The 23403-nt window shown below is 45.9% G+C and overlaps 1 protein-coding gene across 4 annotated transcripts in view; it reads left to right on the forward strand.

The window, feature by feature from the left end:
- LOC309653436 (glycogenin-2-like) overlaps positions 1–8495 on the forward strand; it is a 32013-nt gene extending 23518 nt beyond the window's left edge. The window contains exons 9-11 of one of the 4 annotated variants that reach the window (XM_082448113.1): positions 3931–4035; positions 5198–5305; positions 6690–8495. In XM_082448113.1, the coding sequence (XP_082304239.1) occupies positions 3931–4035; positions 5198–5305; positions 6690–6851 (375 nt within the window). In that variant the 3' untranslated portion in view covers positions 6852–8495. The remainder of the gene's footprint in view (positions 1–3930; positions 4036–5197; positions 5306–6689) is intronic. The other 3 variants (XM_082448114.1, XM_082448115.1, XM_082448116.1) reach the window with 3 other exon arrangements.
- The last annotated feature ends 14908 nt before the right edge of the window (positions 8496–23403 follow it).

The following is a 23403-nucleotide window of genomic DNA, read 5'->3' on the forward strand; positions in this document are numbered from 1 at the left end:
TTGGCAGGGGGTTTACTGGGAAACAAGTAACTTCACCCATTGATGAAAGTGGAAAAATCCCTCTTCGGTTCTTGAATAGATTTGTATATTTACATTTTTTAGTTTTCACCCCCTCTTTCAGTCATAACTTTCACAAGATGATAGCCCGTGATGCAAAGGAGTGTGTCTTCGTTATTCGTTCTAAATTTTTCTGCTCGGGTCGTGTATGTGAGCATTCTGTATCTATCTGTTGGCGTTCGATTCCCTGTGCAGTCTGGCTTTACGATGTTCTCTTTCTGCTTTCATCTTTCTGGGCTAAGAGTCATTTGATTCTCAAGCTACTTTCCACCCTTCAGCTGCTCTGTCTTCTTTGACCTAAGAATCCTCTGAATTGTTTCCAGTCTGAGAGTCTCTCTTTTCAAGGTGACCCAAGCTTCCAGCAGCTAGTTGGGGGTATGCATCAGTGAAATACTGATCATCTAAGGAGAACAATAAATGCCATTTGCAAAAGTCACGTTTTACGTAGGTGTGTTCATAAGCCTGCCAACCATTGGCTGAAAGGCTGGCATTGCACCATCATATTATCAAATTCTTGTCTTTGAATTCTCTCCTGGCTTTCTGCACATGTGAAGAAAGACGTCCCTATTTGTGGCTAGGAAGAGTAAGGGGAATATTTATTATTACTGTTTCAGTTTATATTTTAGTTGTTAACGTTCATTGTTTTTTTTTCTCTTTGTTTCATTGAAGTATAGTTGATTTACAATGTTGTGTTAGTTTCAAGTGTACAGCAATTAAACATATATGTACATATATATATTCTTCTTCATATTCTTTTCCATTTTAGCTTATTACAAGATATTGAATATAGTTCCCTGTGCTATACAGTAAATCCTTGTTGTTTGTTTACCTATTTTATATATAGTAGTTTGCATCTATGTCTAGGGGTCTTGTTCAGAAATTTGTATCTATGTCTAGGGGTCTTGTTCAGAAATGTTAGCATGAGTTGACATAACTTCTTTTCCTGCTTAAATTTGTAAGAGTCTAACACATCTGCAGAAGACGAACAGAAAAGTTGTATTATTAGTTCATCCTTTCTTATCAAATAAATAATCCTGAGTTAAATCTCTTCCAAGGAAGGATAAAATTTCATGATGACCCACGTGGAATTTATTTATGTGTTCTTTCTTGCGAGAAATTAAGCTGACAGAATTGACATTTTCCCTAATCCGGTTCAACTAATTTTTCTGAGATTACTCAAATCTTTTGGCACTTAACCGTTTGCCAGGCTAACTGCTTCGTTTGTCCGTTACATCAAATGTCTGTGCTGTGTATGATTAAAGAACTTGAGTTTCAGAGACAGTAAGTAATTTATCCAGTTTTTTTTTTTAATGGGTGTTAGGATTCAAACTAGAAAATTCCACTACCCAACCCTGATTGGATAAGGAAATTATTTATTTTTATGGTATTTATTATTTGTAGATAGTGCAATTATCTCATTCGTCATTTTTTTCTCCCTAAAGGTTGTTATGGTGTTTTGTACACCAGGGAGACTTAGGATGCATTAATGATGTGGATCGAATAGGGCTCGTAGAGGGCTTGGTGGTCAGAGAGGTGTGAATTCAAATCCCCCCTCTCTCACTTGCTACATCTGGCATGTTTAACAAGTACCTCTGTCTGAAAGTTCAACTTTTCCTCAGTAAGAGAAGGGATCAAGCTCTCTACATCATAGGGTTGTTGTGAGATTAAAAGGAATAATGCATAACAAGTTTATGAGTATAATTTAGGAAGCAGTGTTGAACACCTAATAAAAAGGAGCTGTTATTATCCTGGCCTTTCATGTTTTGGATAAAGTTATCATTTTATTTTCTACTGTAACTGTTAGAACTTAATTTTATTTTTGGCTTTCACGTACATAGTCAACATCAGGAAGAATGAGCCCATATTTTTTGCTTTTATTTATTTTTTTAATATTTTATTGAAGCATAGTTGATTTCCAGCGTTGTGTTAATTTCTGCTGTACAGCCAAGTGATTGTTATACATGTATCTATTCTTTTTCATATTCTTTTCCATTATGATTTAATCACAGGATATTGAATATAGTTCCCTGTGCTCTACAGTAGGACCTTGTGATTTATCCATCCTGTATATGATAGTTTGCATCTGCTAATCCCAAACTCCTGATCAATCCCTCCCCCCCAACCTTGGCAACCACCAGTCTGTTCTCTATGTCTGTGAGTCTGTTTCTGTTTTGTAGATAAGTTCATTAGTGTCATATTGTAGATTCCACATGTAAGTGATATCATGTGATATTTGTCTTTCTCTGTCTGACTTACTTCACTTAGTATGATCATCTCTAGGTCCATCCATGTTGCTGCAAATGGCATGATTTTGTTCTTTTTTATGAGCCTGTATTTTAATTTTCACTTTCAAGTTGATGAGATAGAAAAAGCAAAACTAAAAAAGAGCAGCTTTATGAATACACTGTTATCTTCTACATTAAAAAAGTTTTTACTGAATTTCACCAAAAATGTACTTTTGTGCACTTTTTACTGCCAACTTACTTCAGTTTCCTAATGTCCTCCTTTACCTCTGCCTCAGGACATTTGCACGTGTGTGCTGTCCTGCTTTTCTCACCATTGTCTCTTTCTCACCACACCTCCTGCTCATCTTTCAAACTTCGTTCCAGATGTTACTCCTTCAGGAGTCCTTACCCCTCCTGACGAGGTCAGTCTGACCTTGATAAACCTGCCCTTGATCCTCTGTCGTTTTCCTTTGCAGAATTTTACAGGATTGTCATCTTATAGTTGTTATTTGTGGAACGTTCATCTCTCTCCTTAGACAGTAAGCTGCATGAGGGTGGCCCACTCTTTGTTCTTCCTACTTCGCTCTCTGTGAATATCCTTTGGACGCATACGTAGGTGCCTCAGTTAACACAGGGATGACCTGCCCTTTCTCCAAAACGGGAAAGCTGGTACCAGAGATTTGGGAGCCGGGAGTATGAGTTGCCTGCCTTCACGGCAGGTCAACTCACTCAAAATCTCTGGGGCAGTGGCTGGAGAATCTGCCTTCCCGGGATGCAGACTTGTTCAGCTCTGTCTGACCGCCGCAGTCGGGGTCAGCCCAGCCCGCGACACGATTCCTGCCGTGCGTTTGCCGTGAGGCTGGGCAGGTGTGTCCACGTTCTCTTCTCTGTGGCCGACACTCGTTAGTTACATTGCTGGAGCCTTTGGACTTGAATGGGCTCCAGCCTGGGGGCACGGCCTTGGCCCCCGACCCTGAATTCATCAGGGTGGGCTAGCTACTGTAATAAATAGCCCCCCAAATACATACAAGTGTATTTCTGGTGTGTGTCGCGCTCAGCCGAGGTGGTCAGGATGCGCTGTGCTTCGTGCCATCTTCCGGGGATCCAGGGTTCCTCCCCTCGGCCTCCTCCATCCCCATCTAAGGAAGCCCTTGTCCGCGGTGGCTCCGTAAGAAAGGATTAGGCCCCCACGAGGAAGCCATCCGTCGCCCGTAATGCATTAAGTTGTGTCCTGTGCATCTGGGACGATCTTTTGCTACGTACCACCCTTGGGAGAGCCGAGAAAACAGTCGCTCAAATGGTTTTCCGTAGGGTTTCGTTTTCCTGTGGAATTCCGGCTGAAATTGGAAGAGGTTGTCTGCGGAGGGACATTGCTCTTCACCTGACCTGTGGGGACAGAGGGTAGGAAACGTGTCCCCCACCTCAGCACCCAGTCTGGGGGGGACTCGCGTCGCATCTCCTCAACGCCGTGGGTGAGAATTCATCACGTGGTCCTGCTTAGAAATGCGAGGTGCCAAGACGAAGCAGCAGACACAGGCATTGGCGAGCTCCGCTGAGACATATTTGGAGGCAGAAAAGCATCAGCTGGGTGTTGGTAGTTATTTGCACGAAGGGTTGTCCTAACTTGGCGTTTGCTCTTTTTTCGTAGATGATAGGTTGGCCGGAAATGGACACTTCCGCTGGAGTGATGAGTGACCCGTTGTCACCACCCTCCGCCCAATTCGCAGACTTCACAGAGACCCAAACCAGCTCGGTATAACTCACTTCTGTTTCTTTTTTTTCTTTTTTTTTTTTTTCTGTACTGCACAGCATATGGGATCCTACCTAGTTCCCCGACTAGGGATCGAGTCCGCGCCCCCTGCCTTGGAAGTTCAGGGTCTTAACCACTGGACCACCAGGGAATTCCCTACTTCTACTTCTTAAACATGGCCGTGTCTCTGCATGCCTGTCCAACGACCACCAAAGGAGATGCCCCATGGGCTTCTTTGCCATCCCGTGACTTTTCTAAATGGTTTTTCCATTGTGTTGTGATGAGTCTCTTTATTTTCCAGGTGGATAGGAGACCTGGTTGTCTATTCAGATTTTTTTCCCCTCCTCCATAACTGAGTTTTGTGTTGGTCCTTTGGTCATTCTCTTATATCTTGCTTTAGGAAGACTCAGAAAAGAAAAAGATGCAACATCAAAATGGCCTATATGTCTTCCTTAATTTTTGTTAAGTTTTCGGGACAACTTAGCACCCGTGTTTCACGTCACTATTCAAGGATTATGGCTTTACCTTTTTTTTTTTCCCCCCTAAATTTACCCGCATGAATCTGGGCTTTTGTTCCCAAGCACCCTCAGAAGATTAAACCCAGACAGACTCTTAATCTCGCTGACAGACTGTCTTAGTCAAATGCTTCCGTAGACATTTGGTCTAAACTAATTGTATCCCTCTCTGAAAAGTTTTTTTGCTGTTGTTTTAAAACTTTTACTGGAGTAGAGTTGATTTACAATGTTGTGTTAGTTTCAGCTGTACAGCAAAGCGAATCAGTTGTACATATACATAGATCCGCTCTTTTTTAGATTCTTTTCCCATATAGGTCATTACAGAGTATTGAGTAGAGTTCCCTGTGCTCTACGGTAGGTCCTTATTAGTTATCTAGTTTATATATAGCAGTGTGTATGTGTCAATCCCAGTCTCCTAATTTGAAAAGTTAACCTTTACATCGCGTGACAAATGTCAGCACCTCATCTTGTGCAAGAAAAAGCTGGGGAAAAGTTCAGAGTGGCAAAGCACAGTAAATGGCTTATTTATTTAGCACAACCCATTCGTTTGGTCTTATTTTCCCAGGAAAAAGAGTTCTCTGTTATTTTGGTTAAGACTGTGGTCCTGTGAAGCCCCCTGCAGACTAACGATGGAACGGTTATGTTTCTAGCAGCCCGTGGAGAGCGCGGAAGGTGGCCCATCTGAGGAAGCCTTGGAGGCAAGCCGGGAGCCCCCTGTGGATGTCACCAAGGACCCCAGTCTCCAGGATGCTTTGGAGGTGGTGTCCTCATTGTTTGCCTTGTTCAGCTCTTCTGATGGATGCTGGGCGCTAACTCAGGGGCCGGCTGTGTACATGCGCTGGCGTTACCCCCATTTCCAGCCTCGCTTGTGGAGAGAAGAGCCCGCCTGCTTCTCCTGCTGCCTCAGACCCGTTTGTCTTCTCTCTGGCGTTTGCCCGCGGGGGTCGATCCACCGTCTTTCCTGTCCTCTGCTCTGATAATCACGCCCGTTCTCTCTTCAAAAGCTGTTCTGCAAAAGTTAATTGAAGTTATGGGGCTGTGCTGTGTTTTCCTGCAAAGTGAGCTTGGAAGTTCATGCACGTTGTCTAAAAAGACGAACATAAAAGCTGGGAAATTTGGTGGTGGTTGGGGGGGGGGATCCTTTCGATCCAAATCGAGCATGCGTTGATTTCTTCTTGAAGAAGGAAATGAAAGATGCTTTCTTCCTGACTCTTCCTCTTACAGATGTTCTGGTCTTAAACTTCAGGCTCTGCGATGATGCTTTTAATGAAGGCTCATTTCTCTCTAACCATGATCTAATAACACCTTTTGGTCTTTTAGAGCAAATACAGCTCTAGAGCTGAGTATTGGGTGTAGGATGAAAATTCGTATTGATTTTTTGTATTGTGTTTTTGTCTGTTGAGGCTGCCGTAACAAAAACACCATAGTCTGGGTGGCTTATGAATAATAAGAAATGTATTTCTAGCAGTTCTGGAGGCTGGACCTTGGTGTCTGGTGAGAGCCCACTTCCTGGCTCACAGAGGGTGTCTTGTTGCTGGTTCCTCACGTGGAGGAAGGGGTGAGGGAGCTCTCTGGGGTCTCTCTTTTTTTGAATTTATTTTTTAATTGAAGTATAGTTGATTTACAATGTCGTGTTAGTTTCAGGTGTACAGCAAAATGATTATATATATATATTTTTTTCTCTTTTTTTAAGGTTCTTTTCCATTATAGGTTATTATAAGATAGTGAGTAGAGTTCCCTGTGCTCTACAGTAGGTCCTTCTTGGTTATCCATTTTAATGATAGCAGATACAGAACCTTTTTTTGGTGGGTGGAAAGATTAAGATGATCATATAAGTGTGTGTGAAAGGGTTTAGTGGCTAGACATTAAAACAAGTCTTAGGAACAAGTGGACACAAGTACAATGATAAAGTATAAAATTTCAGGAAAGTCAGGCCAACAAAGCATCTTCTTGTAAGAAGGTTATGTTAAATTCAGTGTGTGGTTTGTTCAAAAGCAAAGTGGGAGCTGTCAGCATCTCGCTGAGACGTGGTGAGGTTTGTCTGTGGAACCGATTGCTCCGCCAGGTGGATGCCCGGGCCGGCTTTCACTCTTCTGACAACAGGTTTTCTAACACCATCTCCTGTGGGCTTGTCTTCCCTAGGTGGACCTGGCCATCTCCGTCTCCGAGATTTCCCTCGAAGAAAAGGTCAAGGCACTGAGTCCTGAGGAGGAACGGAGGAAGTGGGAGGAGGGATGCATCGATTACCTGGGGAAGGATGCGTTTGTCCGGATTCAGGAGAAGCTGGACCGCTTCCTGCAGTGACGGTGCCATTGCATTGGGTGGTCCTGTTCCATGAACATCTCGAGTCCTTTCCAAGGGAAAGACTCTTCAATGTGCCTCCCTTTATGGTTGACCAGCTTGAGTGCCTCATGTCAGTCACGTGGTCCATCCAAAACCCAGCTCAAAGGCCTGTGTGACCCCAGCTACCCAGGCCTCCTGGGGGTTCCCCAGGAGGTTGCATCTCCTTTACACCTTGTCAGCCAAAGGGAACAGGAATAACCTTCTGGTCAGCCCTGGGTCTCTGGTCTTGCTTGAAGGAGCTCAGGATTCTGTCCTGGAAAGGTGCTGCCATGTCCATGCTACGTAGGGTTAGATGTCATTGCAGAGCTTCTGGCATTGCAGAGCTCATAACACGAGGAGCGGTATTGAGTGCCCTGGGAACCTTCATTGAGTGCCCTGGGACTTTGCAGAATGAAAAGTCCTTTCCGTGAAGACTAAGCAAAGGTTCGGATGTCTTGAGTGTGACTCCAGTGTGGACGTTTCCGAGCATGGCTGAGAAACACCACAGCTGTGGTTCCTCTTCGGCAAAAATACCCAAGAGGACTTCCAAGTGCGTTGACAGATGCCCCATGGAGACGTGTCAGAGAGATTTGGAAGGAAGATTCCAGCTGGCTTGGGAGAGGTGACCTCTTCCAAACTGGTTGACCTGCTGGTGTAGAAGAACCAAGGGTTTTCACTGAGGGGTGTCTGGGGGCCATGCGTTCACCATAACTGGATCTGGTTGAGGCTGTTTGTTCCGAGGCAAACCCGTGTGCGGTCCAGGACTCCGGGCTGCCCTTCGCTGGGTCACGCTACCTCACTTCACAGTATGGACTTACTGTGCTCTCCAAGCCATGTCAGCTCAGTTCTTTCGGGACAGTTCTCCGTTTGATGACACTAGACACTTTATCCCATGAGAAAGCCTCACCTCCAGAAGCATCTGGAAATGAATGCCGTACGTTGGAGCTTCTCCCAGGGTCATTGTTGGTTGCCACCATAGGATAATTAAAGCTGGATGTCAGTTGCTATACTGAAGAGAAGGAAATGCAGTTTTTAAACGTTTGAATGGTTTATCACACGTGTGCAATTGGAAATCATGAGTTCATTAGACACAGGTTTGGAAGAAGCTTGAGAGGGTTGTGTTCAAATCCATCTGAGATCTGGATGGACTTCGGGGGTTCGTTGTGGCATTCACTTGTGTGAGGTGTGAGCTATGGAGGGGTGGTTTCTTTTTATCTATGGGTGAATGATCGGTAGTCTTGGCTGGTTTCACACATACGATGCTTCAGGGGCTGCTTGGAAATAGCCATAGGGACGTAGTCCTAGGGTGGGTTGGATGGGGTGGTCACCAACCATTAGAGTTATCCCATAACTTCGTGTTGGGGGAAGAACGTCTGTGCTCTGTGCCATAGTGTTGGGCTAGAAGAAACGGAAGCCTGAGTCTGGCATCCGTGAGAGGAGGATTCCAGAAGATGAACATCTGAGTCCGGTCCAGCTTCTCCGGAGAAGAGGATTCTCCAGTGCCTATGGTCGATTGCTCGTTGGCTTAAAGTGTACGCTTAAAATGGACTTCTGTTGTGCATTCTCGGGTCTGTCCTCGCGTTTGGACAAAGGTTAGCACCCTGCAATTAAAATTTTAAGACAGCAGTGGGGTCTCCTCCTGATGTGTGTTGGGGTGTGTTCTGAGCCACTGGAATAACACAGGAATGTGACGCCTTCGTCCTGCCGTAAATTTAAATAACCAGATGGGTTTTTTCAGAATTGACGGTAGCAGTAAAATGACTAGAACTGTTTACTTCTTAGCCTCGGAAATCTCATAAGTTCTCTCTAGGCATGCTGCCCACTTTCCTAGCATTGACTTCTCAGTTTCACCCATCCATCCTTTCACCCATCCATCCATCCACCTATCCATCATCCATCCATCATCTATCCATCCCTTCGTCCATCCATCCATCCTTTCATCCATCCATCCATCCATCATCCATCTATCCGCCCATCACATGGTTTTTTGAGTTCTCTCCAAATGGCAGGCACTCTGACATGTGCTAAATCAATACATGAGAACATACAAGAACCTATAAGAACATTTTAATGACGTCTAAATAATATCCATCCAAGAGGTGTAATACGATGTTATTTCCTGAAGAATGCCAATGCCAGAATCCGTGCTGTGTAATGTCAGGACTGCAGAATTACATAAGTTGAATCCTTGAGAGATGTGATTTGACCTATACTATCACTAATATTTTGGTACATAGGAGTTTTTCAAAAAAAAAATATTTAATTGTTCTAGAAATATTATCCAGTTATTTTGGGGCAGGATGAAATGGCAGGTGAAGAAAAAGCATTTCCAGGTGTATTGACCTGGCCAGCTGGATTAAGGTGTGTAGATTTACAGGAACACAGCAAGTATTTTTGTTATTCAAAGTCATTTGGTCAAATCCTAGTGCTTGAATGCACATGAGTTATCCTAATGCTAATGAGTTTTGGTGTGGAAATGCAAACAACTTGAACTAAAATGGGGTTTCTTTTAGCCACCACACCTGAATTAGGAAAAGTAGACCAATTCTCCTTCCCGATTTCATAGATCTCTGCCCTTCGGAGTACCACACCATTTTTACCTTAGTGCCTTAAGGTAATGTCTTACATACCAACTCTTTCCATCATCCTAAGAAACAAAATTGGAATATTTTTTGTTCGGGTTTTTTTTTCTTTGAAATTTATTTTATACAGCAGGTTCTTATTAGTTATCTGTTTTCTACACATCAGTGTGTACATGTCAATCCCAATCTCCCAGTTCATCACACCACCACCACCCCACCCCGCCACTTTCCCCCCTTGGTGTCCGTACGTTTGTTCTCTTCATCTGTGTCTCTATTTCTGCCCTGCAAACTGGTTCATCTGTACCATTTTTCCAGGTTCCACATATATGCGTTAATATACGATATTTGTTTTTCTCTTTCTGACTTACTTCACTCTGTATGACAGTCTCTAGACAGCACCGATTGTTAACCAAGATAATGAGCAGAGAGAATCAGCAAGTTTAATATTCAAATTGTGTGATTTAAAAAAGGGGAAAAGGGAAGGAAATCGCAAGAAGAGGTGACATACGTATACATATAACTGCTTCACTTTGCTGTACAGCAGAAACTGACACAACATTGTAAATCAACTATATGCCAATTAAATTTTTTTTAAAGTTAAAAACCTAGCACCGGTCTGTCGCCAGAACAAACCGCTAATGGGGGAGAGAAAGATGGGACTTGACGTCACGTAGACACGCAGCTTGGGGACGGGGACAGACACTGAGAATGGAACAGGGTGTGCTAGTGTACAGTGCGGTGATGAAAGCTCACGATACTGTATCACGTACCGGAAAGTCGCTAAGAGAGTAGATCTTAAAAGCTCTCATCACCAAAAAGAAAGGGCAACTATGTGACCTGGTGGAGGTGTTAGCTCATGCTTGGTGGTGACCGTTTGGCAAGATTTATAAACATATAAAATCAGGACTTCCCTGGTGGTCCAGTGGTGAAGACCCCGAGCTTCCAATGCAGGGGGCGCAGGTTGGATCCCTGGTCAGGGAACTAGGATCCCACATGCCATGCAGTGTGGCCTAAAAATAAATAAATGGATCACAGAATTTCAAAAATAAATAAATATATGAAATCATTACGTTGCAACCTTCAACTTACACCATGTTTGCATGTCAGTGATAATAAAGCTGGGGAAGAAAGGAAAAAATCACATGCATTGGTCTCTGGTGGGTCCCCCACCATCTTTGGGCTTGACACCCCCAGTCTGCATGATACATGCACGGATTTCCTGGTGGGGTTAGTTACCTCTGCCAGCTTGTTGCTGCTTGTTACGTGAAATAATTTTTCTGGAAGGCCATTCCTTGGTACCAACAAAAGGCACAAAAATATTTCTCTGGCCAAGTGCTTTGTAGGAAATGTTGAAAGACATGCCCTTTTAGAGCAGTTTCTCAAGGACTTTTTTTTACCCCCTGCCTTTTCCTGTAAGTTCTTGGAATGAGTCCTTTACTAAGTCATCCAAGAACTATTTTTCGATTATTTACTGTTCAAGGAACCAGGAACCTCTACAAGAGATTTGTAAAAATATAACCATGGCAGTTTGGGAAAAGACAGTAGGAAAACAAGTTGGGAAGAAACCCCTGTACTGCCTCCTTTTCAAAGCAATCTGCTCTGATAGGTGTCATTCTAAGAGACAGCAGAGGAGAGACCCAGACACAGAGGAGAAGCCCCGTGAAGACAGAGGCAGAGACGGGAGGGGTGCGGCCACAAGCCCAGGGACGCCTGGAGCCCCCAGAAGCTGGAAGAGGCAGGAAGGACCCTCCCTGGAGCCTCTGGAGGGAGCGCAGCCCTGGGACACCTTGACCTCAGACGTCTGGTCTCCAGGATGGGGGAGGATGGACTTCTAGTGTTTTAAGCCTCTGGTTTGTGGTCATTTATTACAACCACCCCAGGAAACTAATACACACACTCTCTGTCAGCCTGTCTAGATCTTAGCTCTTCATCAAGACTGTGTCCTCCTCCAGAAAAGCTTTTATAGACCTTCCAGGTTTCAGTAGTGGGCCAAGACCAGTATAGAAAGCGCCCAGTATTGGGGACCAGAGGTGTACCAAGCATTTGATGTCCCTGATTATTTAATCTTCCAATACCCTGGGCGTGGGCACCTACTATTTCCCGTAAATGAAGGCAAGGGTTTGACCAAGTGCAAAGGTAATGCCTTAGAGAAAGGATGGTCTCTTCAACAAATGATGCTGAGACCACTGGACATCCACAGGCAAAATGATACAGCTTGATAGAGAACTCTTAGAACGCTTGGGTGGGTCTTCTCGAGCTGCCATAACAAAGCACCCCAGACCAGGTCCCTCAAACAATAGACATTTATTTCCCCCAGTCCTGGAGGCTGGAAGTCCGAGATCCAGGTGTGGGTAGGGTTGGTTCCTCCTGAGGTGTCTCTGTTGGGCGTGTAGATGGCCGTCGTCTCCCTGTGTCCTCACAAGCAAAACAGGAAATCTGAGCAAGACTGATGGATTGCATCCACACCCGTATTCTGGTTCCCTTACTGTATTACTAGAGCTGTATGGTTGAGGGGAAACAGGTAAAGGGCACATAGAAGCTCTGGTGTTATTTCCTACAACTGCAAGGGCACATAGAAGCTCTGGTGTAATTTCCTACAACTGCACGTGAATCTATAATTATCTCAATGTAAGAAAGTTTATAACAAGAAAATTGACAGCTGTATACGTCTCGTGCTATAGTGGCATCAACTGAACTTGAGTTTCAGTGATGAACCCAAAGACATCATGATGAAGAAACAGAACTAGGAATCTGCACCCAAGACTGCTTGCTTCCAAACTCATATTTTTAACCACCCTGGAAAAAAAAAAAAAAAACCCAGTGGATGAGGGTTCTGATTTCTCCATATTCTCACCAATACTTGTCATTTTTTTTTTTTATTCTAACCATCCAAATGGGCACGAAGTGGTATCTCACTGTGTTCTGAATTGTATTTCTCTAATAAGTAATGATGTTGAGCATCTTTTCATGTGCTTGTTGGCCATTCCTGTCATCTTTAGTAAAATATCTGTTGACATCTTTTGCCCGTTTATTAGATCATTTGTCTTATTTAAAAAAAAAATTTTTATTGGAGTATAGTTGATTTACAGTGTTGTGTTAGTTTCAGGTGTACAGCAAAGTGAATCAGTTATACATATACATATATCCACTCTTCTTTTTCCTTTTTTTCATTTGTCTTATTATTGAGTTGTATTCGTTAGCGAATATTTTCTCCCAGTCTGCAGTGTATCTTTTCATTTTCTTAATGAGTGCTTTGAAATTTGATAAACTCTAATTCCCACCCCCACCCCCCCACCCCGCCCCGAACATATCAGGCTTTTGCTATCTTATCTAGAAAATTCCTTCCTAACCTAAGAAGACAAAGATTTTTCTCCTAAGTTTTCTTTGGAAAGTTTTGTCGATTTGTCTCTTCTGTGTGGGTCTCTGGTGGATTTTGAGCTCATTTCTGTGCCCGGTGTGATAAGGAGCTAAAGTTGTCCTTTCACATATTTTGAAAATCCAATCGTGTCAACACCGTCTGCTGAAGCCTCCGCTGCGTGTTTTAATAGGCTGATGTTCGGGACCAGCCAAAGGTTTGTTATCCTGTCTGTGAAATTTCCCTAGTTTGGATATTTGAGTGGGTTCCCTAGACCCCGCAGAGCATACACTCCTGCAAAGCTTTCCTTTAGAGGTATTGATGGGGAAAAAAAGCACAACCTAAAAGGTGAGAATTATGCTTTATTCAGTGGGCTTCGTGAGGGCTGAAGCCCTGGACACAGGCTCTCGGATCGCTCTGAGGGACTGTTCCCAAGAGGTCCGGGAGGAGCCTGGATAGATAGGAGATTAAAAAAAACAAAACCAAAAAATCCCAGGTAGCTGAACATGAAAAGATGACTGCTAATTAAAGAAAACCAGACATCTCAAGCCAGTGAATGTAGCGCTTTTCTGTGTATGGGGAGATGCAAGAGTCTGGGCTCCCTGAAATCATTCCTCTGATGTGCGCCTTAACTCTCTAAGGCCAAGATCCTGTTGTTCTCCATCCTGAATCCCCACCGTCGGGGGCCGCTGCAGAGGCGAGGGCTGCAACATCCTTTGTTTCCGGAGAAGGCAGGTGACATTCTTTGCCCCCAGAGGCGGAGGAGAGGGGGCAGGAAGAGAAACTTGCGAGCAGGCCAGTAACGGGGGGTCAGAAGCAGCCCGTGCAAAGGGCCCCACTGCCCTGCCCGTGGACGGGGCAGCAAGGGCTCTGAAAGCAAGTGAGGTTTCCGAGGGGCTCAGGCCGACCTTGGGGGCGCGGGGACAGGGGGCCGACCGGTCACGCCTCCGCGGTCACCTGTTTACAACGGCCTGCCTAACCGGTTAGGCCAGTTGTAAAGGTGCAAAGTCTAAGTAAAGAAACAGGCCCTGGGGGCGCTCGGGAGACTTGCGAACGTTTAACCAGATCATCATAAATCGCCCTGCTCGTAAAAATCAGGCTCACAGGCACCCTGGAGACAAAGGCCGAGTTTGTTCGATTCGGGGGTCCGTCACCTCGGTCCCGCAAGCCCTGCGCCCCCCCCCCCAGCTTACTACATTCCTGGGGCTCAGCGCTGATTCCTTGCACTTGGGGTCTGCGGTTAGCACCCTTCTCCTGGGGTCTTTCCCCACTTCCCACCTGCTGAGAAAATGCTCGTGTTTTTCTCAGAATCACTTTGGTAACACGTTACCATGGAAACACACAAAGATAGCTGCATAGGGACTTCCCTGGCGGTCCAGTGGTTAAGACTCTGCGCTTCCACTGCAGGGGTCGCGGGTTCGATCCCTGGTCGGGGAACTAAGAGCCCACACGCCTCGGAGCGCCGCCCCCACCCAAAAAAGCTGCATAATGCTGACCGTGTTCCATGAGAGGAAAGAGGTTTGACTCAAAATGGAATATAACTCACAAGGAGCGTATCAGAAAGTTCTAAAGGATGAAAAAAAAATAAAGCCCCAAAGAAGGTTTTCTGCAGACATTTAAAATGTTAAAAAAATACAGTGTTCAACAAAGCCAGCTGGAACCTCTAAATTGGAAGCACACCCGTTTGCATCACTGGTTTTAGAGGTGGGATGAAAGTTTGGGCTTTTTAAACAAGAAAACAGGGAGAAGAAGGGCGTCAAAGTCTATTTATTCTGTACTTTTTTTTTTCTTTCCTACATGTCCTCTGGCTGCGGAATGCGGGGAGTTTTGAAAACAAGGAGAAACGTGTTTCATTCTTGTCCCTAGTTGCTCCCAATCGCCAGGGGAGTGTGATCGCTTTAAAAGGCTATCAAGCAGGTGACTTTCCCCTAACAGAGGTGTGAGGTGCTGGGAGGTCTCAGGTCAGGGCTGAGGAATTCTGGCTGGAGATGAACTTTAACCTCAAGCCTGTCACCCTTCCTACTGTCACCTGATCTGGTGGGTTTCCCTCCGTCCCCAGAAGTGCGGGGAATGAGTCTTTCCCTGGATGGCTGGGAAAGGAGACGGTCTTTGTCCCGTAAAAGTCTAGGAAGAGACGAGAAATGACTAGAGGTCGTACAAAGCTGCCTGTGTTGGGCATCGGAATGCCCCCAGGGTGTGGTCAGCAGGGACCGCCCCATTCAGGCAGGAAGGGTGGGTTCTTCAGGGACCAGGCATCCCTGGGCTCAAGGCTGCAGAGCTACAGGGCAACTGGAGAATATTCATCCCGAGAGCAGGTGCAGAGTCAAGCTGAGCAGGGACATACAAAGTACACTGTCCTAATACCACTCTCCCCGCAGGAGCTGGGCACCCAGGGCAGATGCATTTGGGGCGTGTGCTAGTTTCCTCTTACGGACATAACAAATCACCACGGCTTACTGGCCCTGAAACAGCACAGAATCATTATCTTAACGGTTCCAGATGTCAGACGTCTGACATGGGTGTCACAGGGCTAAAATCAAGGTGTGACCATGCCTCCTTCATTGCCTAGTGAGAGGGACAAGCCAGAGGGGTGGGTGTGAGCACGACATGCACTGGAATTGATTTACAGAAGACGCTGGTCATGTCTTAGGCACTCAAGGAATGTAAGCTGCCCGCCCTGTAAGTGTTGGAAGGCTCCTACGCCTGGCTTTGTGTCCAGGGTTAAAATGTTCTCTCCAGATACGTCTGCTCATTTGATCATTTGTTGCTAAATAAGTCTTTTAATTGGGCCATTAAAAGCCTTCTGGATAATCCCCTTCAGAGACTGACTCATGGGGAGGGACGCCCTTCTGCTCCCATTCCTTTCCTCCTTCCTGCTGCCTGGGATGTCTGTGTACTGCCTGGAGCAGCGGCAGCTGTTTTGAAAACATGAAGCGAAGGATGGTAAAGCAGGGACTTAGAAAGAGGCTGCCAGTCCTGGGTTGCTTCCCTCAGATTAACTGGGAGATAACATTCCTCCCTCTTGTTTGCAACATTCTTATTCCTAGTGTGTGTTACTAGCAGCTCAAAGCAAACTTCACCCAAAGAAATGAGGACACAGGGGCAGTGGTCCTCATGTGTGGGGTTGAAGATTTGAGATCCGCTATTCAACAGCAGACTCAAATCTGTTTTACCTTTCCTCTGTTGCCTGAAAAGAGTAGGCATGAACACTTTTGCCTGCCACTGTGTGGGGTTGTTTGTGGAAGCAATGAGATTTCAATCGATGGGTAAAAAATTGGACATTGGCACTATGGTAACCCCCAAGCTTTAGAAGAGAAACAGGAGGGACATTATTGGGTGTCCACTGGGATCTTCTTGTTTCATAGATGAGAAAACTGAAACCCATTCTCTGACCACGCCTTGTTCCTCAAGAAAGGGAAATTTAAGTGAGGACCAAGGTTATAGATGTTTTTTTTTTCAGTCTGGTCACTGACTCCTGGGTCCTGTCTCATAGTTCTGGCCCTTGAAGGGAGCTGACCTTTTCCCTTTTTAAAGTTTATTTTCCAGGTTTATTGAAGTACAATTGATACATAACATTGTATATATTTAAGGTGTACAATGTGATGATTTGATACACGTATGCATTCTTTGTGTGTGTGTGATGAATCTACTCTTTTAGCAAATTTCAACTAAAAAATACATCATTTTTTTAATCTTTTTTTTTTTTTTTTTGGCCACGCCTTGAAGCACATGGGATCTTAGTTCCCCGACCAGGGATCGAACCCACACCCCCTGCACAGGAAGCGCGGAGTCCTAACCACTGGAATGCCAGGGAGTTCCCACATTATTGTTAATTATAGTCACCATGCTGTACATTCGATGCCCAGAACTTGTCCATCTTATAGCTGGAAGTATGTCCGATGTCTCCCCATTTCGCCCACCCCGCAGTTTGTGGCAGCCAGCAATCTGCTCTCTGTATCTGTAACTTTATTATTTTTTTTAAGATTCCACACATAAGTGAGATCATGCAATATTTCTTTCTTTGGCTGACTTATTTCACTGAGCATAATACCCTCAAGGTCCATCCATGTTGCTGCAAATGGCAAGATTTCCTTCTTTTTTACAGCCGAATAATATTCCATTGTGTGTGTGTTTTACACAGATATATATATATAAATTAATTAATTAATTAATTTATCCACTCATCCATTGATAAGGCACTTAGGTTGTCTCCATATCTGGGCTATTGTGAATAAGGCTGCAGTGGACATGGGGGTGCAGATATGTCTTCACTGTCCTGATTTCATCTCCTTCAGATAAGTACCCAGGAGTGGGATGGCTGGATCCTAGGGGAGTTGCCTTTTTCACGGCCTGAGGACCCTCCATCCTGTTTCCCACAGCGGCTGCACTGGTTTCCATTCCCAATGGTGCACGAGGGTTCCGATTTCTCCGCAACCTCACTCACGCCCGCTGCCCCCTGTCCCGTTGGTGACAGCCGTGCCGACAGGGGCGAGCTCAAGTGTCCCCGAGGTCTCCGTCGCGGCTGCAGGAGCGGAAGGGGAAGGGTCCGCACCACGGCTGCAGCCACGGCTCCCACGGCTCCCACGCGATGTGACTCAGGGAGCGCTGCGAGGGCTCAGGGCTCAGGCTCCGCCTGTGCTCCTGCACCGCTTCATCCGGCCTGGCCACCACCGTGTGATACAGGGGCTCAGCACTGGGGGGCAGGGCCCGGGCCTCGGAAGGGTCCCTGGAGAGGTCGAAGAGCAGAGGGGGGTTGCGGTGCGTCGCGCTGTCCCCAGAGCAGGGGCACACGCGTTGGCCGTAGCAGGCTCCCGCGCCCTCGGGGTGGAAGTGTGGGGTCACGTAAGGGACCTTCCAGAGCCTTCCGCCTGGATGCAAACAGGGAGTCGGTCAGGGCGGGAGGAACCTGCCCACTGGACACCTGGCCAGGTGCCAGCACTGAGGAATCCTCATCGACAGCCCATGTCCAGTAAGAAGAGGAGAGACAGAAATGTATGCTGGATGGTGCAAGTCTTGACGTCACTGTTGTCAAATCAGGGTGTGTGTGTGTGTGTGGGGGTGTGTGTCCTCAGGGGGCTCTGTGTGGGGATTAGAATTACAGATGCCTTTAGAGTCTTCTTACCCTTTCCCCCTATTTTTAATTGTTTGGTGCCCCCGTATTACTTTTAGAAACAGAAGCAAAGAGGATTTATCAATAGCATGACTGGCAAGATCTTGTTATGACCTCAAGGGGTTCACGGGAATACACCTCAGATACTAATGCCAGTCACAGGACGGCACGGATGGGAGCCCACAGATCCCTTCTCCCATCAACGGGGCCAGTGCCGGTCTTCCCCTTTCTTGAGATATCAAGTGAATCTTCTCGTTGTGTCAGAAAGGAATTGGCTCTGGGAGGATGAACTTCAGGTGTCGACATGGACAGGCGAAGGTGTCAGATATGGGGTCAAACGCTAGTCTAGATATCACCTGGAAAGTACTTTTTGAGATGAACATTGGAATCGGGAGACTTGGAGGTAAGCAGATGGCCCGCCATGGTGTGGGTGGGCCTCACCCAATCAGTTGAAGAACTTAAAACAGAAAAAAGACGGACGTTTCCCAAAGTGGAAGGGATTCTGCCTTCAGACCACAGCATAGACATTCTGCCTGCGTCTCCATCCTTTGGAGTCGAAAAGGCAACACCAGCTCCTGCCAGGCTGCCCTGAAGGTTACAGACTTGACACACCCCACAGCTGCGTGAGCCAGTACCTTAAAATCAATCTGTCTGTCACCTACCTATCTGAACATGTTGCTTTTTTCTTTCATCTTCAGTATTAAAATGGCTACACAAAAATTCACCAATTTTGATGTTTCTTTAAAATGCACGCTGATATGACAGCTGTCACAATACAATCTAACAAAATTGTTTCAGATGAAGTTAAAGACAACTGAGCACTGCTAGAGCCATCTTACGGAAAAAAAACGGAACTAACCTTTTGGCCAAACCAATATAAGCGCACAGTGTGGCTACCTGGAGGGCCCCAAATTGGTTGCAACCATAGTTCCAGAGACTGTCACTTCCCCACCAGCAGGTGGGACCCACATCTCCTCCCCGTGACATTCGGCGCGTCTTTGTAGCCGTCTCCATCAGCGGGAGGTGGGAGGTGTGAGTTCAGAGGCAGAGCTGGCTCTGGGATTTCATACAAATGGACGGTGGGCTGCCCTCATCCCCTGCCTTCCTCTTTCTGGATGGATGGATGCGAGTGGGCCCTGGGAACCTCCCTTCTGTCTTGGTTCTTCATCTGACCTCCCACCTGTTTCCTTACAGCCTCTCTTAGCCATTCTTCATTTCTCAGGGACCTCTGCCAACGGGTTGGGACCCAGACTGGCTCTCGGAGAAACACAAGTAATCATCAGGCATAAGGCAACGTGCTCAAACTCCCTAGGAACTCCGGATATGGGGATGAAACGATCATAAATTACAGGGGGGGAATTTTAAACAGGGAGAGACATGCTAAGAAAATCGCTCAAGAAATGCTTTTTCCTGGCGTTAACATTTTAACAGTCTTGCGTTCCTCTTCTAGGGCTGCATAACAAGGTACTACAAACTCAGCAGCTTACAACAATGCCTAGTTATGAAGTGTCAGTTGTGTAGGTGGGACATCTGGCAAGGCTTGGCTGGGTAGTCCCTTGTGGGTCACACAATCTAAAATCAAGGTGTTATTTGTAGACTATAACTTTGTAGGATACAACCACTGGAAACAATGAGATTCAACTATATATGAGCCTCTTACATTTTAGGACTGTGTATGGCGGATGGGAGGAAGGATTCACATCCAAGTTCCTTCAGTTGTTGGAAAAATCCAGTTCATTGTGGTTGTAGGACTGAAGTCCCTGTGACATCTTGGGGATGTATATGGCGGATGGGAGGAAGGATTCATGTCCAAGTTCCTTCAGTTGTTGGAAAAATCCAGTTCATTGTGGTTGTAGGACTGAGGTCCCCGTTTCCTTATTGAGGGGGTCACCCTCAGCATCTCTGGGCTGCCTGCAGTTCTTCTCACACACGCGGCCCCTCCATCTTCAAAGCATCAACAGTTTGTTGAGTTCTTCTCATGTTTCAAATATGTGTGACTTCTCTTCCATCAGCCAGAGAAAGCTCTCTGCTTTTATGGGTTCATGGGATTAGGCCAGGCCCACTCAGACAATCTCCCTACCTACCTAGAGGTCAGCAGTGCTGTGCTACACAATGCAATCACAGCAGTGACATACCATCACAGAGGTCAGGGGTCGGGGGGAGCATTTGGGTGGGGCTGTCTTTCAGAACTGCACATATATATGTATTGGCACATCCCAAGATGTGAGAGGATCATATAGAGTGTTATTCTCATTATTCCCAGCAGTCTGTTATATACAGTGTCATCAGGAACTGAATTAGTGAACACTGAACCATTGCTCTTTAGGGGAAATACAGGGTTAGGATCCTGGGCGCCTCTAGTCACTGTATTTTCATCAGTCCATCAATATGTAACCTTGTTTCAAGACACCTTATTCAGCACCACGCATGGGGGATATTTCAAAATCATCAACAAAAAGCGCACAGATGCAAAAAAGTGGCACTAAATAGAGCAGGAAAGGGACACCAGTTTACAGTCTGAGAGCTGCGACGAGAATTCCGTGTGATCTGTCCAACCTTTGCTGGGAGCACACGGGTCGGAGACTAAATTTTTTTGGCCGCTCTTGGAATGATTGACAAAGTGCCATGAGGATTGATTTGGGGCAGACGATACATTTCAGCAAGTAGAACAATTCCCAAAGATGTGATCCGTGAATAAGGCGATGGACCGTGTCAGACTTGTAAAAAGTACCATTGTAAAGTGATTCTACCCTAAATCTGACACGACACACTGGAATGTAGGGACACAACTGGGGTTATAGTCGGGCTGCTGCCTTTTACTGAGAATATTTATTTTAATTTTATCTTCATTATTTATTAGTACATCTCTCTCTCCTACAGAAACATAAACCTTGTAAGGGAAGGGTTAGGGTTATCTATCTTGGCATCTAGAATGTGATTAATAGTAGGTGCTCAAGAAATCCCCTTTGAATAAGCTACAAGGATATAGCGTACAGCACAGGGAATGTAAACAATATTTTTTTAAAAAAATATAATCTGGGAGGGGCAAGATGGCGGAAGAGTAAGACGCGGAGATCACCTTCCTCCCCACAAATACATCAGAAATACATCTACACGTGGAACAGCTCCTACAGAACACCCACTGAACGCTGGCAGAAGACCTCAGACCTCCCAGAAGGCAAGAAACTCCCCACGTACCTGGGTAGGGCAGAAGAAAAAAGAAAAAACAGAGACAAAAGAATAGGGACGGAACCTGCGCCAGCGGGAGGGAGCCGTGAAGGAGGAAAGGTGTCCACACACTAGGAGCCCCTTCGCGGGCGGAGACTGCAGGTGGCGGAGGGGGGAGCCACGGAGGAGAGCGCAGCCACAGGGGTGCGGAGGGCAAAGCGGAGAGATTCCCGCACAGAGGCTCGGCGCCGAGCAGCGCTCACCAGCCCGAGAGGCTTGTCTGCTCCCCCGCCGGGGCGGGCGGGGCTGGGAGCTGAGGCTCGGGCTGCGGTAGCAGGGAGAGGACTGGGGTTGGCGGCGTGAACACGGCCTGAGGGGTTAGTGCACCACGGCGAGCCGGGAGGGAGTCCGGGAAAAGTCTGCAGCTGCCGAAGAGGCAAGAGACTTTTTCTTACCTCTCTGTTTCCTGGTGCGCGAGGAGAGGGGATTCAGAGCGCCGCCTAAACGAGCTCCAGAGACTGGCGTGAGCCGTGGCTATCAGCGTGGACCCCAGAGACGGGCATGAGACGCTAAGGCTGCTGCTGCCACCACCAAGAAGCCTGTGTGCGAGCCCAGGTCACTCTCCACACCGCCCCTCCCGGGAGCCGGTGCAGCCCGACACCGCCAGGCTCCCATGATCCGGGAAAAACTTCCCCGGGAGAACGCACGGCGCGCCTCACGCTGGTGCAACGTCACGACGCCTCTGACGCTGCGCAGGCTCGCCCCGCCTCCTCCGTACCGCTCCCTCCCCCCGCCTGAGTGAGCCAGAGCCCCCGAAGCAGCTGCGCCTTTAACCCCGTCCTGTGTGAGCGAAGAACAGACGCCCTCAGGAGACCTACACGCAGAGGGGGGCCAAATCCAAAGCTGAACCCCAGGAGCTGTACAAACAAAGAAGAGAAAGGGAAATCTCTCCCAGCAGCCTGAGCAGCAGCGGATTAAAGCTCCACAGTCAACTTGATGTGCCTGCATCTGTGGAATACCTGAACAGACAACAAATCATCCCAAATTCAACAGGTGGACTTTGGGAGCAGGATATATTAATTTTTCCCCTTTTCCTTTTTCTGTGAGTGTATATGTATATGCTTCTGGGTGAGATTTTGTCTCTATAGCTTTGCTTTCACTATTAGTCCTAGGGTTAGGTCCGTCCGTGGTTTTTTTTTTTTTTTTTTTTTTTACTTAAAAATGTTTTTTTTTCCTAATAAATGTTTTCTTAATAATTTTTTCCTTATTTTCTATTTTTAAAAATTAAAAAAATTTAATAAGTTTTTTCATAGTTTTATTTTAAAAAATTAAAAAAAATTTTTTCTTAATAAATTTTTTTCTTAATTTTTTTCTTCTTTTTTACTATAAAAAATTAATAAATTTATTTTTAAAAATTAAAAAAATTTTTTTTTCTGAATACATTTATTCTTAATAATTTTTTTCTTATTTTTTATTATAATAGCTTTATTTTATTTTATTTTATCCTCTTTCTTTTTTTCTTTCTATTTTTTTCTCCCTTTTATTCTGAGCCGTGTGGATGAAAGGCTCTTGGTGCTCCAGCCAGGCATCAGGGCTGTGCCTCTGAGGTGGGAGAGCCAACTTCAGGACACTGGTCCACAAAAGACCTCCCAGCTCCACGTAATACCAAACGGCGAAAATCTCTCAGAGATCTCCATCTCAACATCAAGACCCAGCTTCACTCAACGACCAGCAAGCTACAGTGCTGGACAACCTATGCCAAACAACTAGCAACACAGGAACACAGCCCCATCCATTAGCAGAGAGGCTGCCTAAAATCATAATAAGGCCACAGACACCCCAAAACACACCACCAGACGTGGACGTGCCCACCAGAAAGACAAGATCCAACCTCATCCACCAGAACACAGGCACTAGTCCCCTCCACCAGGAAGCCTACACAACCCACTGAACCAACCTTAGCCACTGGGGACAGATACCAAAAACAACGGGAACTACGAACCTGCAGCCTGTGAAAAGGAGACCCCAAACACAGTAAGATAAGCAAAATGAGAAGACAGAAAACCACACAGCAGGTGAAGGAGCAGGGTCAAAACACACCAGACCTAACAATTGAAGAGGAAATAGGCAGTCTACCTGAAAAAGAATTCAGAATAATGATAGTAAAGATGATCCAAAATCTTGGAAATAGAATAGACAAAATGCAAGAAACATTTAACGAGGATGTAGAAGAACTAAAGAGGAACCAAGCAACGATGAAAAACACAATAAATGAGATTAAAAATACTCTAGACGGGATCAATAGCAGAATAACTGAGG

Source organism: Balaenoptera physalus (genome assembly GCF_965194825.1).
Source record: "Balaenoptera physalus genome assembly, chromosome: Y".
NCBI classification, from domain to species: Eukaryota; Metazoa; Chordata; class Mammalia; order Artiodactyla; family Balaenopteridae; genus Balaenoptera; species Balaenoptera physalus.